Source organism: Lygodium microphyllum, chromosome 4 (assembly GCF_053477565.2).
Source record: "Lygodium microphyllum isolate KBCC chromosome 4, Lygodium_microphyllum_v1.1.10, whole genome shotgun sequence".
Taxonomy (NCBI): Eukaryota; Viridiplantae; Streptophyta; class Polypodiopsida; order Schizaeales; family Lygodiaceae; genus Lygodium; species Lygodium microphyllum.
In genome coordinates, this window is record NC_141138.1 from 144,686,416 (window position 1) to 144,705,062 (window position 18,647).

Here is an 18,647-nt window from a genome sequence, read left to right on the forward strand (position 1 = left end):
ACGACATTTTGGATCGTCTAGGAAGCTCAAAGGTTTTCAGCCGCATTGATCTAAAGAGTGGTTATCATCAAATTAGGGTAATACCACAAGATGTACACAAAACTGCTTTCCGCACTTTATACGGTCTTTTATGAATTCTTGGTGGTTTCTTTCGGATTAACCAATGCACCAGCCACCTTTAATCGAATGATGGAGCGCATCTTTAGAGAGCATCGACAATATGTCGGTACTTTCTTTGATGATATTCTTGTCTTTAGCAAGAATGAAGAGGAGCATCATCAACACTTGGAAATTGTTCTACAATTACTTCAACAAAATCAACTCTTGGTAAATGGTAAAAAGAGTGAATTTTTCATGCATAAAATAAATTACCTTGGGCATGTCATCTCTTCTGAAGGGATTCAGATGGATCCTGAAAAGATCAGGATAATCCAAGAATGGCCTCATCTTCATGATGTACATGAGGTGCGATCGTTTCTTGGCTTATGCTCTTATTACCGCCGCTTCATCAAGCATTTTGCACATATGGCTTTTCCACTTCATGACCTTACAAAGAAGAAGATCTCTTTCCAATGGAAGGAAAAAGAGAAGGCAGCCTTCACAAGGCTGAAAACAACTCTTACTTCTGGACATGTTCTTATCATTCCAGATCTGGTAAAACCATTTGTGATGGAAGCAGATGCTTGCGGTGATTGTATTGGTGCAGTGCTAAATCAAGAAGGCCATGCCGTAGCCTTTGAAAGCCGCCGTCTAAATGATGTGGAGAAAAGGTATGACATTTACGAAAAGGAGCTCTTAGCAGTGGTTCATGCTTTAAAGATATGCAAACATTATATTTTAGGCAATGAATTCCTTATTAAAACTGATCATCAAAGCTTAAAGTATTTCAAGACTCAAAAGCATTTGCAGGAGAAACATGCAAGATGGGAAAATTTCTTGTCTATGTTTCATTTTCAAATTATGTATACTCCAGGGAAACAAAATGTAGTTGTTGATGCACTTTCTAGAGTGCCTCGCATTGCAACTATTACAGTGGCTCATCATGAAGATTTTCAAACGATGAAGAATACTTATAATGAAGATACTGATTTTGCAGCAATTTGGTCAAATTTACAGCAAGGAGGTTCTCATCCAGATTATGCCATCAAAGACGGTTACCTTCTCATGAACAATCACCTTTGTATCACTCTACTTGTTCGACAAAAGGTGCTTAAAGAAAGTCATGAACCCCCTTATGCAGGGCATAGAGGGAGGGCAGCCACTCTAAGTGCAATTGAGCACTACTTTTATTCGCCAACATTACGAAGAGATACACATAACTTCATTGAGGCTTGTCTGGTATGCCAAAAATCCAAGTATGATAGGCAGAAGATTCCAGGATTGTTGCAACCTCTTCCAGTGCCCAAAGATCCATGGGAATCTATCACAATGGATTTCATCTCAGGTATTCCAAGAACACCTCAAGGTCATGATATGATTTGGGTCATAATTGATAGATTCAGCAAACAATCACATTTTATTCCATGTCATAAAGCATTGAAATCCACACAAGCTGCAAGACTTTTCATTCAACATATCTTCAGATTACATGGTATGCCTTCTGAGATCATTTCAGATAGAGACTCCAAATTCACAAGTAACTTTTGGCGTGCTTTATTTGAGAATTTGGTAACCACTTTAAAGTTCTCCTCAGCTTTTCATCCTCAAACTGACGGCCAAACAGAGGTGATGAATCTCACTCTTTTGGATATGTTGAAAGCTTATGTTAGTGAACATAAGTCACAATGGGAGAAATATCTTCCATTATTGGAGTTTGCTTACAACAATACAGTGTACTCATCCACAAGAAAAGCTCCAAATGAAATAGTACAGGGTAAAGTGATTCCTCCTCCAATTATTCGCACTAAAGATAAGATTTTTGCTGCTGATGAGTTTGCTTCAGATTTAAAAACCACAATGAATCAAGTTCAAGCCACTATCAAAGTTGCCCAAGAGCGACAAAAGAAGCAAGCAGATAAACGAAGAAGACCTTTGGCTTTTGAAAAAGGTCAATATGTCTTGCTAAAGTTTGATAAAAGCAGGCTCAAACAAGGTTCCGGTCAAAATTCATATTTTCCAAAGCTCTCCAATAGATACTTTGGACCCTTCAAAGTGATTGAGAAAATAAATGAAGTTTCTTATCGACTTGAGCTTCTTGCTCATTGGAAAATACACAATGCTTTTCATATAAGTTTGCTAAAACCTTACGTAGAATCAAAACCAAAGGAACCCATTACTGAAGATCCCCCAGAAGTTGAAGAAACAGAGCAACTCTTGGAACCTGAACAGTTTTTGTTTCACAAGGATCGAACCACGAGAAGTGGCCTTGTGACACGAAAATTCTTACTAAAATTCAAGAATCTACCCACAACAGATGCACAGTGGATAGATGAAAAACTCATGAAGGATTACCCAAACATTCTTAAGCCATATCAAGAAGCTTTTCAACTGAGGACAGCTGAATAAAAGCCAGAGGGCTGTCACAACTCTATAGAAACAGAATTTGTATCATTTTTCATTAATTTGTCTATATAATGATTTATTAAATTTATTTCCTTTGCACTAATTAGATATAAAGAAAAGTGCATTGGAGCTGGCCACTGATGAGTGGTCACAGGTTATGGTGGACCCACGCAGTGGGTTAGAGAAAAGATAGTTCACACTTCCACCTATATGGCCCGATTGGGCGCCTATGACTAGAACTCACGCATATCAGGGTTAGACTCGCACACAAAAAGGATTGATGCCTTGAAGTGTGGGCTAGATCCACCAGAACAGACAGTTACAATCAACAAGATGGCGTGATCATGAAATGCTTGTATAATGTGCATGCGTGGGCTGAAAGCTTGAAATGCACATTTCTTTGCATAGAAAAGTCACATGAAGATTCTGATACCGTTTTTGCGATGTACACGGAAAAAGCTTTCATATGACACCCATATTGGGGGGGTCCCTAAATTTTAGGAGATCCCTAAATTTTAGGAGCCTCGAATTAGCCTAAAAATGCTAGTCCTAAAAAATAGGGATGTCATTCTAAAAATAGTAAGTTCTATGCTCTGACTGTGCTTACTAAATTTGGTTGTTTCTATTCTTGACAGTATTCAGCCCAAAAAGGAAGGCCATAGAGAAGAGACGAGTGTCAAGACACTTGTCACACAAGTTTTCAAGTGTCCCACCACTTGTCACATCTCATGACATGTGGCTGGACACTTGTCTTGTGCTACTCCACTTTCCCCTTTTGTACTAGCTCTTCCCTCTCCTATAAATAAGAGCTCGTTTTTCTTCATTCAGCATCATTTTTCTTTGTTGTAAACTGATGTACAGCACCCACAGATAGCCAGAAACTGGCTCCATCCATCCCCATCATCATCCCCCACTTCTCTATTATCAAATTCCTCCATATTCCCTCTTTTATCACTGCTGTTTTACAAGACAGCAAGCCTGTAAATTCATTACAGCACCTCCTTCTCAAGCTCTTTCTTCCATTTTAGCAACAAGAAGCAAGCCCTATCCATGTACTATTGTTCAACGATGGACAAAGGCTGATTTCCCCTCTTTCTTCTCTCATACTGCAAAGAAATCAGTTCTTATCATTGCATAATAGATAATGCATGTGTGTTTGTACATCTTTGCATGATCTTGTGAGAGTGAGAATTACTTCTCCTCACTCTCAGGTTGATTGTAAGTGAGCTCTTCCCTAAGGGCCTTAGGTTGAGCAAAAACACATTCCTTCAAGGGGGGGTTGCCCATCTTCAACCCTCAATCTTGTCTCCATTACTTTTACATTTTCATGGCTGTAATTTTATGAGTAATTTTCATTTTCAGCTTTAAGTGTTCATTCTCTTTTATATTAAATCTCGAAAACAAGCGAATATCATAATTGTTAAGCATACTACGTTGTTTGGAGCGTCTACACGGAGTCATACCAACAACAACAAAAGTAGAACAACAATTACAAATGTGAATTGCGGTAGCCACAGCTTCAACCCATACACACTAAGGTGTCTTACAATTCTCCATCATGGTACCGGCCATCTCGATCACACTGTGATGTTTGTATTGGCAAGCTCCTGGTGATACCAAGATCTACACAAAAACGAGTAAGCTTTTTAGAAACAAATTCTTTGCCCTTATCCGATCGTAAGGTCTTTAGCATGAAATACAAGCTCCCTCTAAGGGACTCCGTCCTCATTGGTCCACAAAGATCGGTAGAAACAAGCTCCAAGGGTACTAAAGATCGCATTGAAGCCTTGTTGAGAACAGCATCACGAGCCTACTTCCCACAGATGCAAGATACACAAGGCTACTAGCTCACCACAATAACCAGCAAACCTCGAACAAGCTGTCCCTTAGATGCCTTCCGAAGATAATCATAGTTGAGGTGGCCAAACCGAGCATGCCAAAGCTCGGACTAAGTTTGTGAGGTAAGAAGAAGAAAAGGCAAGGCAAAAGAAGACCACAACTTATAGACTCCATTCTCCTCATAGCCTGAAGAAAGAACCTATCTCGATCCACGATCAAGAATCCGAAAAGAATCCACATTAAATTCGACCAAGAGGCCAAGGGCACAAATCTTGTGTAGTACCAAAAAAAGATGGTATCCCAAGGTCGGCGCATAAAGCACCTCGAATGTATGGGTACCACCTCGCCCATCAGAGATAAGATGCATGTCTCCCTGTCCTTGTATAGGAATAGATGAACTATCACCAATGAGAATCTGGCCATGCGAAGGCTACTGAAGAAGTCATGTGCCATGAGGCACCATTGTCAATAATCCACTCCGGAGTGTATGGGGCCGTCGACGTAGCATCAGAAACCATCAGGGTCAAATCCTCAACTACCTCCAAGTGAAGGAAAGCAACTAATGAGGGAGTAACCACCGCTCCGGAATCCTTTGAAGATTTCTCCTTCTCATTGTCGAGACAATCCTTCTTCCAGTGAACTGTCTTACCACAGACATAACAAGTGGACTCCTTTTCATTGTCCTTGGATTTGTCCTCCTCCTTCTTTTGGTCCTTCCTCTTCTTCTGAGAGGACTGACCAACCAAAGCCTCAGATTTAGAACCATTGGTCCCTTTCAATTGCTCCTCTTGGTCCAAGACCATAGGAACCAACTCTTCCCACCAAAGAGTCTCACATCGCCCTAAAGCAATCAAGGCAAAATAAAAACCACTAAAATAGGGCAGTAACTATGAAAAAAGAGTTATCGCCATGCCTTCAAAAGTAATCACCTACCCTGCATTTTACTTGTATCTAAAGCTGCCTTAGCTTATTAATATACTCTCGCATAGAAGATGACTAGTTGATATGCATGGTCCTCATCTGCACTTCCAAAGAAACTCGTTTCATGATGGTCATATGATAGTACATCTGATCAAGCTCCAACCATATCTCCCGGGCCACCATCAAATGCTTAATATGAGAGAGAACAATTGTAGTACGTGAGAGAAATAAAAACGAGCAAATGCAGGCATTGAGTTTATCCCAATGTGCTTGAGTCTTCACCAACTCCACCTTATCACTAGAAAGAGAGTCTTTACTTGTCTCGTGAAGAAGGACGATGAATAGCCTCCGTAACAAGCTCCACCAAATCATAGGACTCCAAAATGGCGAGCATCATGACCCACCAAATGCAGTAATTCTCGCCATCGAGCTTTTGATCCAGTGGAAGAGCCAGTAAGACAGGCACCTTCCGGTCCATGATCGCCTGAAACTCTGTCTTGACCTCAAAAGACATCTTCACCTACAATGCTTAACAAAACACAAAAAAATAACCCCCTCTTACTGTGAGAATACAGCCTGCTAGGGCTCTTTATCGCTCGTCCCACTCCTTCACTTGCCAGAGGCGATGGAAAGGTAAAATCTGCACTTGAAGGCCCAAAACACAGCCTTCTTCCTTCTCTAACAGCAAAAACCAACAGCACCTTAAGTAAATCTATGCCCACGCTTGTCTCAGCCTTATTCTAATGCATAGCCCTCCTACTCGCCCTATGACACGCTGAAATCTCCTCTTCAGATAGGTCCACCCTAGGTCAGTCCTCTAATGCTCTGATACCATGTCAGAGTGAAGCAATGCAGAAGCGAATGACCAAGACAAAGTGTGAACAAAGAGAGAGGAGAGAGAGAGAGAGAGAGAGAGAGACAGTGAAACGCAGAAACTCTGCAGTGAAGAATGCTGTATAAGGATGCAGAAATATACACGGGTGCAGAGAGAATGTCTACATATGTCTCCAACTCAAAGATCTCAATCTCCATCAGCCCCGAGGGCAGTCTCCTTGGTTTGCAGCCTGAAAACTGGAAGCACAACTAATCAAGACTGCAAAAACCGAGGCCAATAAATAGGCCAGCCAAAAATACCCAAAAATAGCGGGTCAGCTGCATTAAATGCAGCTAACTGGTCAGCAAAACTGGCCAACCAGCAGTCCCCGACCTGCAATCTGCCCTCGCCTAACACGTGGCAACTGCCACGTGGCACTCTTGCACCAATCACTACCTACTCTACCTGCTGTACTTGCTGCCTGTCCAGGGAATGTCCAGCTCTAACAAATTGTGCCTGGATTGAAGGTCAATCAAGGTTGATGTGTACTCTGAGATATGGGCTGATCTCCTACAGTCTTCAATATAAATGTTGTCATAAACCAGCAACTCTTTAGATCAATTTGCCTCTCAAGCAATAGAAGTTAAAGTAATACTGCAAGGGGTGCTACTTGTTGGGGCCAATCGGGTGTCAGTGTTGGGAATAAAGGCCCTCATGCCTTTTAATGTGCTCGGGTGTGAACACACCCTTAGCACTTGTACTTTCATATTTTACACACACACACACACACACACACACACACATATATATATATATAAAAACCTAAAGTTGTACACTCGTCATTGTACCCACAAATCGTGCACACTCTCAACTCTACTCTCTCTCACTCTGTCTTGTTGCACGTAACGAACACTGACTACCTTGATCTTCGAGCCTCCCAGTCACTACAAACTAGTATCAAAGCCATCAGGTTCTGCACGCTCCCCGAGATCTGACGAGACCAGTTGACAGTGCTGACAACTAGCACACAGCTGGAGTTCTTGGAGTCCTGTGTGTGTGTCGGGCTGAGATAGAAGACCACATGCGCAAAGGGTGACCAATGTGGTGACGAGACAACTCACAAGCGAGCAGTTGTCACAGGCGAGCATGTCGTGAGGTCATGGGCTGTTGGAGAGTGTGCGACAGGGCAACTGACTAGGCAGCATGAGTCAGGCTGCAAGCATCGTGGATAGTCGACAAGCACCACGCAAGGCTCCAGCGAGGAGACGGGACCAGCAGGGCATCGGTCATGTAACGGGCTGGTGGTGAATAGGCGAAGGCGACGACAAAGACGGGCGCTTCGCGACTGCATGGCGGGGTCAACGGAACCCTCGTCACATCTTTCAAAATCTTTTTTTTCCTTTTTTTTTAAATAAAAATCTATTTATCCCCTTTTCCCTCAGATAGGGTTTCACACGTGGAGGCACAGGTTCCAAATTTGTGCAATCTTGGCCTGAAAAATTGGGGCTTTTCTCGAATCTAGGAACCTTAATGCAGAATTGGACAATCTAACTTAGAAATTGCCACATTTTAGTAAAATTTTTTCAATTTCATTGAAATTTGTGCACACCAAACCTGAGAAATTTGGGGATTTGTCCAAATTTCGTGCAAGCAAGACACAAAGTGATATTTGTCTCAGAAATTGCACGAATTTGTGACATTTTGTCCCTGACATTTGGGGCTTTTCATGTACATGCAAAATTGGGCTGAAATTTACCCAATTTTTTGACATTGATGCACATTGGACCTCGTGCAATTTGGGGCTTTTGCTGAAATTGCTCTATTTTGGCAAAATTTGGAATGTTCTATGGATGAAGAGAAAATGCAGATGTGTGGTTGATGCTTTGAGCACAAAACTTTGGGGCTTTTGACCGTGCATGTCAAATTTTATGCCCGTGGATACATGTATAACAGAAATTGCAGCTAAAATTTGGGATTTCTCATGTAATATGATGTAGATGCCCTTGGAACAGCTGTAATCAGTTGTGGAATGTTGTAACACATGGTTTGATGCTTCTGAAAATTTAATTACAGATCTGAAATCTCTACTTCTACATGGTCATTTATTGCCAATTGGTACTTTTTGTACCTTGGTCACTTGTGTGACAGTTTGGACCTGCATTTGCTGAATTTTTTGGTCACATTTGGGTTGAAAATCATGGCTGGCAGCAATGACAGCAGTAATCTCATGCACATAAAGAAGCTTGAAGGAGCACATAACTTTGCAGTTTGGCAAAAACAGTGCTACAATATCCTATTGCAAAAGAAGCAGGCAAAGCCGATCAAAACCAAAGGGGCAAAGCCCGCAGACATGGAATAGGACGATTGGGATGAGTTAAATGAGCTTGCACGCTCAACCATCAAGCTATCGATCTCTGATGCCTTGTTGTTTAACATTGAAGGTTTGGATTCTACATATGCTATATGGACTCAACTGGAAGAACCATATGCACAGAAAAGTGCCGGAAGCAAAGTGTATTGGCTGAAAAAGCTTATGGATTTGCGTATGAAAGAGGGTACAACAATATCTACTCACTTGAGTGAGTTTAACTCCATTTTCAGCCAAGTGGTAGCCTTGAAGTTCTTGATTGATGAAGAATTTAAGGCTGCATTCTTGCTTTGCACTCTTCCAAAGAGTTGGGATACATTCAGGATTGCTATGAGTAATTCTAATGCGATTCTTTTGTATGCTGATTGTAGAGAGTGCTCTACTCATGGAAGAAATGAATCAGCAAAACAATGCATCCAATAAGTTTTCCAGTGCTTTGCATACTAGGGGCAGATCATAGCAGAAAGGCAAATTTGATAGCAAGGGACGCAATAGATCGTGTGGTAAGGATGTTGAATGGCATCATTGTGGCAAGGAGGGTCACTTTAAACGTGATTGCTACAAATGGAAGAAAGAGAAAGGAAAGGGCAAGAAGACAGATGATGATGATTTTCATACCACCTTTGGTGATGGAAAATGGAAGATCTGTAAGGAATCTAGAGTGATTGCTAGAGGTTGTAAAAGTGATACTTTGTATCCTCTCCATGTTTCTAGTGTGAGTGATCATGTTGTTGTTGTGACCGAGCAGCCAAGTGTTTCTTTGTGGCATGGCCGGTTGAAACACATAAGTCAAACAAGAATGAAAGTGCTTTCGCGTTTGGGTTACTTGCCTTGTTTCGTTATGCTGATTTTGAGCATTGTGATCATTGTATTTATGGCAAACATGCACAAACGTCTCATAAAAAGTCTATTTCGCTGAAATCTTCTCCTCTAGAGTTAGTATATTCAATTGTATGTCACATGCCAGGATTATCTTTAGGGAGAAATAAATATTTTGTCACCTTTGTCGATGATGCTATACGAAAGGTATGGGTTTATCCTATTCGTAGCAAGGATGAAGTGCGTGACAAGTTTAAAAAAAATTTAGCATTGGTTGAAAATCAAACTGATAAGACACTCAAGTGTCTTCACTCTAATAATGGTGGGGAATATGTGTCCAAGGCCTTTCAGGCATTTTGTGATAGCAAAGGGATAAAGAGGGAGCTCATTGTCCCTCATAATCCACCCCAAAATGGAGTTGCAGAGCATATGAATCGGACCATACAAAATAAGGTTCGTACGATGCTGTCTCATGCTGCATTACCCCATGGGTTGTGGGCAAAGGCTGTTATAACAGCCATACACTTGATTAATCGGTCACCAAACAAATCTTTTTGGGGGGGGGGGGGGGAGTTCCCCAAGAAGCGTGGTCGGGCAAGCCACCTTCATATGCTCGCCTGAAAGTGTCTAGCTACGAGGCTTTTGTACACATTCGTAAAGAAAAATGCAGCAAACTTGAGCCAAAGTCCTGTAAATGCATTTTCCTAGGATATGGTAACGAGGGTGAAAGAAAAGGAAAGTAGTATGCAGCAATGATGTTATCTTCTAGGAAGATCACATGCACAAACAGCCTGAAAGAACGGAGGAAGTCCGTAGGGTGTATTCCGGGAAGAAATACCTTTTGGAAAGCAAAATGTACCCACTATACAGTAGCAAATACCTGCTGTAAATGAACCTGTAAATGTAAAAAATAATGCTAGAAATGATCAGCCAGCTATTGCCCATGATAATGAGCCACTACATGTGCAAGAACAGCCAGGACAGCAAGCTGTTAATGCTGATTTGCAGGCTGAAATGCTAGGACAGCAAGCTGAAAATGCTCAACAGCCAGCAAACAATGATCATTTGGTCAAGAGATCGTCTAGGGCTACTAGACAACCTAACAGATTCATTCCTGGTGCAAACAATGTGGCTGATTGTGTCATATTGACAGACTGTGGTAACCCGTCTTGCTTCAAGGAAGCAATGGACAGACAGGACAGCAAGAAATGGTATAAAGCCATGTTGTCAGAGATGGAATCTCTTGAGAAAAATGGCACTTGGGACTTGGTGTAGTTGTCTAAAGGGCAGAAAATACTTCCATGCAAATGGGTTTACAAGATGAAGATCACTTCTGGTTCCCCACCAAAGTACAAAGCAAGATTGGTTGCGAAGGGATACAAGCAGGAACATGGAATGGACTTTGATGAGATCTTCTCTCCTATAGTCAAAATGACTACATTAAGAACCATTTTGGGCTTGGTTGCAGCTGAAGATATGGAGCTCATATGGATGGATGTAAAGACTACATTCTTACATGGTGATCTACATGAGGACATATATATACAGTAACCTGAAGGGTTTGTTGAAAAAGGGAAAGAAAAGATGGTATGTAAACTCAAAAGGAGTTTGTATGGGCTGAAACAACCACCAAGAGCATGGTATCATAAATTTGATACATTTATGCAATCTCAAGGTTTCCATAGAAGTCAAGTGGATCACTGCTTGCACACTAAGAAGGCAGCAGATGGCAGCCTGATTATCTTGGTTCTATATGTCGATGACATGCTGATTTTTGCTGGCAGGGATACTCATGCCTTGGACTCACTGAAGCAAAGTCTTCATGGCAGCTTTGACATGAAGGATCTTGGTGATGCAAATCACATTCTTGGCATGCGAATACTCAGAGATAGGTCAAAAGGATTGCTCTATCTATCTCAACAGGAGTATATCTCTAAAGTTTTGCAGCGTTTCAATATGGAGGGGGGGGGGGGGGGGGGGGGGGGGGAACAATTGGGGTTCCATTGCCTCCATATATGAAACTCGGTGCAGAAGACAACCCTACATCTGTTGATGAGAAGGCTGAAATGGCCAAGATACCATATGCTTCAGCTGTTGGCAGTTTGATGTATGCTATGGTTGCTACACGTCCTAACATTGCCTTCGCAGTGGGAGTGGTTAGCAAATACATGGCAAACCCTCGCAAAAAGCATTGGGAAGCAGTGAAAGGTATTATGAGATATCTAAAAGGCACAAAGGAGTTGTGCATCTGCTTTGGAAAGCAGAAGGCATCTGTCGCTGGCTATACAGATGTAAACTATGTTGGTCATGCGGATTGCAGAAAGTCCACTTCTGGGTATGTATTTACTTTCACAGGAGAAGCAATCTCTTGGATCTCCAAGCTACAAAAGTGTGTTGCATTGTCTACTACTAAGGCAGAGTATGTGGCTGCCACTGAGGCATCCAAGGAGGCTTTATGGCTTTCACGTCTGGTGGGAGAGATTGGCATTACAGAGTTACATGTTCTCCATTGTGATAGTCAGAGTGCTATCATGCTAGCACGGAATCTCGTCTTTCATGCAAAGACGAAGCACATACAGGTGAAGTACCACTTCATTAGAGATGTACTTGACAGCAAGAGCATTGAGCTTGTCAAAGTGCATACAGATGATAATCCTACAGACCTTCTCACGAAGGGTCTTCCAGTAGAGCGGTTTGCTCATTGCCGACAGATGATGGGAGTTGGATAGATATATATATTTCAGCTTTGTACATACCTAGACTTAGCTGATTCTTTTCTTCTCCTAAGGCACATTGCCTTTAGGTGGGAGGTTGTTGGGAATAAAGGCCCTCATGCCTTTTAATGTGCTAGGGTGTGAACACACCCTTAGCACTTGTACTTTCATATATATATCTATCTAAAAACCTAAAGTGGTACACTCATCATTATACCCACAAATCGTGCACACTCTCAACTCTGCTCTCTCTCACTCTCTATCTCGTTGCGCATAACAAACACTAACTACCTCAATCTTCGTGCCTCCCGGTCACTACAGTCAGCTATCCAAGATTGATCAATAACATATATGTTTTTAGATTTGTGAATTTATCGCTTCCTATAATTTGAGTCGAATCACATCATTTACCACCCTCGCCAAGAAGGAAGGTTGGTTACACCTACAACTTACAATCGAGAGTGATATGTCAAGTTCGATTTCTCACCACATAACGATCAATAAGATGACTCCAACAATCAAATGCTAGAGGATAGAAGCTGTAAGTGGAACTTGGAAAGTAGCCCTTGCATCAAATTGGCCTCCGTTGTGGCATTGCAAGCCTTCCATTGAGGGATATGATTAGGGTGGGCAAGTTGAGAATACAACATGGCCTCTAGACTTCTCTCTCTCTCTCTCTCTCTCTCTCTCTCTCTCTCTCTCTCTCTCTCTCTCTCTCTCTCTCCCCTTCTTCTCTTATTCTTCTCCTTTCTTCTTCCTTTCTCTTCCTCTCTATATCTCTCCCTCTTCTTCTTCTTCTTCTTCTTCTTTTCCTCTCTCTCTCTCTCCTTTCTCTTCCTCTTCTTCTTCTACTTTTCTTCTTCTTCTCCTCTCTCTCTCCCTCTCTCTTTTCTCTCTCTCTCTCTCTCTCTCTCTCTCTCTCTCTCTCTCTCTCTCTCTCTCTCTCTCTCTCTCTATATATATATATATATATATATATATATATATATATATATATATATACACACACTAAAAAGTCCCAAAGTAGATATATCAGTTCATGGTTGAGTCTGTGCATGTCAATGGGCTAGGACACCATGTCATTTCCTATATTTTATTTAGGCATTTTATCTAGCATTTTATGATGGCTATTTTAGCATTTTTATGTTGGACAACCTAACTTCCATTTTGGCTTATTTTCCCCTATTTATTTCAAGCACTCCTCCACCACAGATGGTATCATGCATCATCTATCATATATCATGTGACAAGTTCTAGTGGAGAGAGAGGAGTAGGTGCCAATGCCTTTATAGCTAGTGACTCACATTGGTTTTGTATTGTGTCTCATATCTTGGTATATGGATCCCACTTCCCAAGTATCTCTTTGCTTCTATGTTCTTTTCTTTTGCAATGTTTCTCTTTTCTTTGCCTCTTGTGTTCAGCAGTCTATTTCAGCAATTTTCCACACTTCCATCACTGCATCCACTTCTCACATAGTAACAAATTGCAAGCTCATTGTTCCTACTATTGTTTTATATTGTTTCAGGTCTAAGTTTTGACTTTTCATCTGCTGATTGAAATGCTATCTCTTGCGGCTTCAAATGTTCCAATTTCAAAGAGGGGTGCCATACAAAGGAAGAAGAGGAAGTCATAATGCTATTATTGTGGCAAGAAGGGACACCTCCAAAAGGATTGCAAGACATTAGCAACTTTACGGCAGGAGCAGGAGCAGATGGTTACAAAGGATGACAACTCTCTCGACGAGCCTTCCTCGTCTTCAAGTCCAAGTTTAGGCTCCAACTATATGGCCCCAATGATGGCTACAAGGGTCTCTCTTCCACATTGCTAGTACAGATGATGCGGTCATCCCTCACAACTCTCCAATGCCAAAGAGGGAGTGTGAGGGGGTGGTGCGATGGGGTTGGAGAGCCTCATCTATACAGGTATACAGGTACATAGGTTCTCGAGAGGGTTTTCCCTAACACATCAACTGAAGTCTAGCAAGTTCAAATCCTGAAGCTAGGATTGACATCCAGATTCATGATGAGTTGGTTCTTTGACAAATAGTGGGATTGGCTCCTAGTCTGAGCTCACATGAGGGGACGCTTTGGCAGTCTGGCCAACAATGGGGAATCCATAGTTATATATATTCAGAGGCATTTTTGACAAGATTGTCTTGTATGCTACTATGAGACATTGTTGACAAATGTTGAGAGCTACTATGATTTTTCTCTGTTTTTAGGAGTTGATACGATTGACATCGACATCTAGTTCTCTCTGAGGCAACTTGGTGGTGGCTTGTGAACTCACTACTTGGGTATCCACGGTTCTACTCTGGTGGTCCTTGTTGTATGTACTATGATGAGAAATTATTATTATCATTGTATATTGTTTTGCATCAAATCACCCATGATCTATGAGAGGGTGTTAGTAAATATGTCAGTTCATGGTTGAGTCTGTGCATGTTAGGGGGCTAGGGCACCATGACATTTTCTAGATTATTTAGGCATTTTATCTAATACTTTATGATGGCTATTTTAGCATTTTATACTGGCCGAACTAACATCATTTACGACATTATTTTTCCCTATTTATTTTAGGCACTCCTCCACCACAAATGGTATCATGTATCATCTATCATTCATCATCTAGCAGGTTCAGGTGGAGAAAGAGGAGCAAGTGCCAGTGCTTCACAACCAATGACTCACATTTGTTTTATATTGTCTCATATCTTGGTATATGGATTCCATTTCCCGAGTATCTCTTTGCTTCTGAGTTCTTTGTACATTGCAGTGTTTCTTTTTTCTTTGTCTCTTGTGTTCAACAATCTATTACAGCAATTTTCCAGTCTATTACAGCAATTTTCCACGCTTCCTTCATTGCATCCACTTCTGACAAAAGACCCTAAGACTCAAGCACTTGTTGCTTGAGATTCAACCAACTCATGAAGTTCGACTCATTCAAACGCGTCTTGTCAATAAAAGCATTCTTGGCTAGAGCAATTGGAGTGTGAGTAATGAGTGGTAAATAGGGTGGAAAGGGTGAAGGACTAGAGTACACTTGGGGATTTACCCCAAAGTGCCCACCATGCATTGGTGAGGTATACATAGTGGATTCAAATGTGTGATTGAGCTATTTGGGCATGGGTATGGTCAATGTATGAGTAGCCCAAGGAGGATTAGGCCTAATGGCAACTTAAAGATTTACTCATAGTGCTCATTTCCAAAGATCCAACAATTATGGAAGAAAAAAAACATCAAGAAGTGGCCTTGTGAGTCAGCACTTTGCTAATATTCAAAGATTTACTCTCAAAATGAATTGAAGATAAATTCATGGACCATAATGTAACACAAAACACATTCAGCCATATGAAGAAGCTTTTCAACTAACAACAATGCAAATTAAAGCCAAAGAAAAGTCACAAGTCGACAAAAAAGGAAACCTTTTATATAATTTAGTAACATAGTTTTCACCATAGTCGCATGCTTGCCCATGCAAATATTTTTCAACCATTTGAAGAAAATCAAGTATCTTTGGCCCACACATATTTCACATTTTCGGGGCTCTAGACAATGTTATCCTTTCTATGAGAGAGTAGAATTTATAGCCAAATTTATTGAATGATATCTATCAAATTTAGAACTCTATATATTTCAACAGACATCCAAACATAATCATATATATAAGCATTTACTTTGAGCATGTTTACAAAATACATTTCATAAGAGTTGCATGTCTATTTGACAAATTCTAAGTTGTCTGCTTTTAAAATTAGACAATATTCAAATAGAAAAGTGTGTATAAAGTGTTGGTCACTAATGAGTGGTTACAAGTCATGTTGGACCCATGTAGCACATTAAAACAAACTCAATACGCAGTTGCACTAATAAGACCTAGTGGAGTAAATAAGGTGTATGATTGCAAAGCTTGTTTGATGTAAAATTTAAAGGCTAATAGTTTAGAAAGCATAAGTCTTCTCATAGAAGCCTCACAATAAACTTCTACAATCATCTCGTGACATACTAAAAAGGAGTTATCATTTGATATCTAGGAGAGTCCTAGTTTAGGAGGAGCATTGAATTGCACTACAATCTTTAACTCTAAAGATAGGGATGTACTAACTATAGTAAGTTTATGTCTTGATTACGCTAGTGTAGTGAAGTCAGTTCAAGTTAGTTTCTATTGAACAACAACAAGCACTACATAGTCCATGCTAGAATTTGCAAGTATATCCACCTAGTAGAATGCTAGGCAATAAACATAATGACCCTTAACTAGTGCAATAGTAAGGGAGAACAAAATGATGGTGAAAAGTCTTGGTCCATTCATCTCATGTAAGACTTTCAAAGGACTCCTAGGAAGCGGCTCGCAACTCCGAATACATTCAATTTACAGCTTATGAAGTTTTAAATGGTTTGGAAACCATTTAGAGTATTTGCCTGTAAGAAATGCATTTACATCCCAAAGCAAACAATTAAAGAATTCGATCGTAAGAAATGCATTTATATGCCAAAGCAAACCATTAAAAGAATTTGATCCAAAATCCAAAGACCTAATTTTTGCCAAGAATAGCACTACAAGTAAAGCATCTCATTTGTGGGATGACTTGAACAAGAACATTATAATCAATAGAGAGATGATCTTTGATGAAAATGTCCCCTATGGTATCAGCTAGAAGCAATGGTGTGGAGATTGCATACAGAACTCCTGTTTTATAACTCAAAATTCAGGCAGCACATTTCTGGAAAATGACCCACATGTGCACCAATAAAGCTGACTGGCAAAACTCACACTTGCCCACTACCCAAGCCAAAGAGGGGAGAGCAGAAGAGGAGGGGAGGGAGAATAGAAATATGCAAGTATAATGGTGGAATGCCCCTTGCAAAATAAATATGAATAATTGATCTGCTAAAACAGACAGATTATACTGCACCTAATGTGAACTGCAGTGGGCAGAGTGCTTGAGAATTACCAATGTTGACTGTGATTACTGTCTACATAATCAGGGTTTTCATGTATGTCTAAATTGTGTGCCTGAACATGTACAGATGAACAAAACTTCTGACATTAAAAAACATGGATGATCCACAGCAACACCACAAACAATGTCAAATCACCTGCCCACACAACTCTGGAGGAATAATTCTAGTTAGCTGAAAAAATGTCTGAAAACATACAATGAGAACTTACACATCAGCAAACTTTGAGGCACCAGCTCCCCTTATAACAAGCAGCCGTTCCCAACCTTTAGGAGCCAAAGGAATGTTAGGTTTGTCAATGGCCCAGACGTGGTTCATGTCCTGAGACAAATCTGGAGGGTCATCACAAGAAGCACCTGGGCGCCAACCGGATGCATTACTACAGTAAAAGGGCTTTTCTAAAATGGATTGCCGGATCTGTTCATACTGCTCCTTGGTAGGAATCAATCTCCATTTCATACAATTGGAGCATTGTGCAGTAAATGCTCCAACGGACGGAAGAATTCGAGATGATGTATCAACAGAATCGTCATTCAGCAAGACATCAATAACATCAGACTTTGCCTGATCCTGGTAAGGAACAACCTCCTGAGAGCAATTTTTCTGAAGGAAAGGTTGCTTGCTTGATACAGGGCAGCTTTGCGGAGCATCCTCCCTGATCGCATTCAAACCATCCCTTGAATGTTTCTCCATCTATCTTGGAATCGATTTGTTTTTATAAATGAGGCTTTACTGCATCGCTATGTAAGGTGATCGATATGTAAGCAAGCCAGACTCCCTGTGATGACGAAGCTCGCGAAACATCAGAGCCACTTATTTGTATTCTGGAGCACACAAAATTGCACAGCACTGTCCAAAGTAGGCATTCACAAAGAAGGAATTGAACATCTTTAAAGATAAACAAGGCTTTCGCCTCAGAATGATGAGGCTACCACGCTTAAAGATGAGCAAGAGCGTTGAAATCCGGAAAAACGCCAATCTTACGAGAAAGACAACGTTTCCACCAGGCCATAATCGAACACTATAGCACGTACCTTGCTAGCACTGCTTGATGAAGGCGCTCTATCCAGGCATTGTGGCGATTACACTTGAAACTGTCTCATTGAAGCATTCGGCAATGGCGACCGGATCAAACTTCAGAAGCGCAGCTGGGAAGAGGTCTGAAACCCTAGCTGGCAAAGCAAAGGCCAGCTGCAGGCATTCCTTCCTTGTGTGTGTGTTGTGCGTGGTGGCAGGCGGACGGGACAGGCGAATTCGAATGGTCTTGTGCGTGAGCGTGCGTTTGTGCGAGCGTGTGAGACGCACATGCGACGGAAGAAGACGCAAGCGAGACACTGGCGGTCGTATGCGGGCTCCTTCACACCGGTTTAGAGCATGTTTCCACGCTCTCGTCGCGTACCTATGTGTCGGAGGCGGGAGAGAGGGATAGATCATAGCACTTTACAAGAGTGCATTATGATGTGGGTGATCAGAGGGCCCCTCCACACTGCCCCCAACCACATCTAGCTATGTATATTGTGTCTCCCTCCCACAAACTCATGATACTATCATAATTCACAATGTGAGGTAGTGGGTGGGGATTTGTCTAAAACTTATTGTGCTCGCCCTCCTAAGAGAGAGTTCAAGCACATCCCTAGAAAGGAAATGAGAAGGCATATGCTTTAGCCCCATACTACCATTAGTGCCACTCTGGTGATGATACACCACCTTGA

General features: G+C 41.3%; 1 protein-coding gene across 3 annotated transcripts in view; it reads right to left on the bottom strand.

Moving 5' to 3' along the window:
* The window catches only part of LOC148037725 (putative methyl-CpG-binding domain protein 12), a 42,068-nt gene extending 23,728 nt beyond the window's left edge, over window positions 1–18,340 (bottom strand). The window contains exons 1-2 of one of the 3 annotated variants that reach the window (XM_087676680.1): window positions 17,970–18,340; window positions 17,147–17,759 (exon numbers count right to left, since the gene is read on the bottom strand). In XM_087676680.1, coding sequence (XP_087532806.1) covers window positions 17,147–17,628 — 482 coding nt within the window. In that variant the 5' untranslated portion in view covers window positions 17,629–17,759; window positions 17,970–18,340. Of the gene's footprint in view, window positions 1–17,146; window positions 17,785–17,969 lie in introns of all 3 variants that reach the window. The other 2 variants (XM_087676679.1, XM_087676681.1) reach the window with 2 other exon arrangements.
* Between the last annotated feature and the right edge of the window lie 307 nt (window positions 18,341–18,647).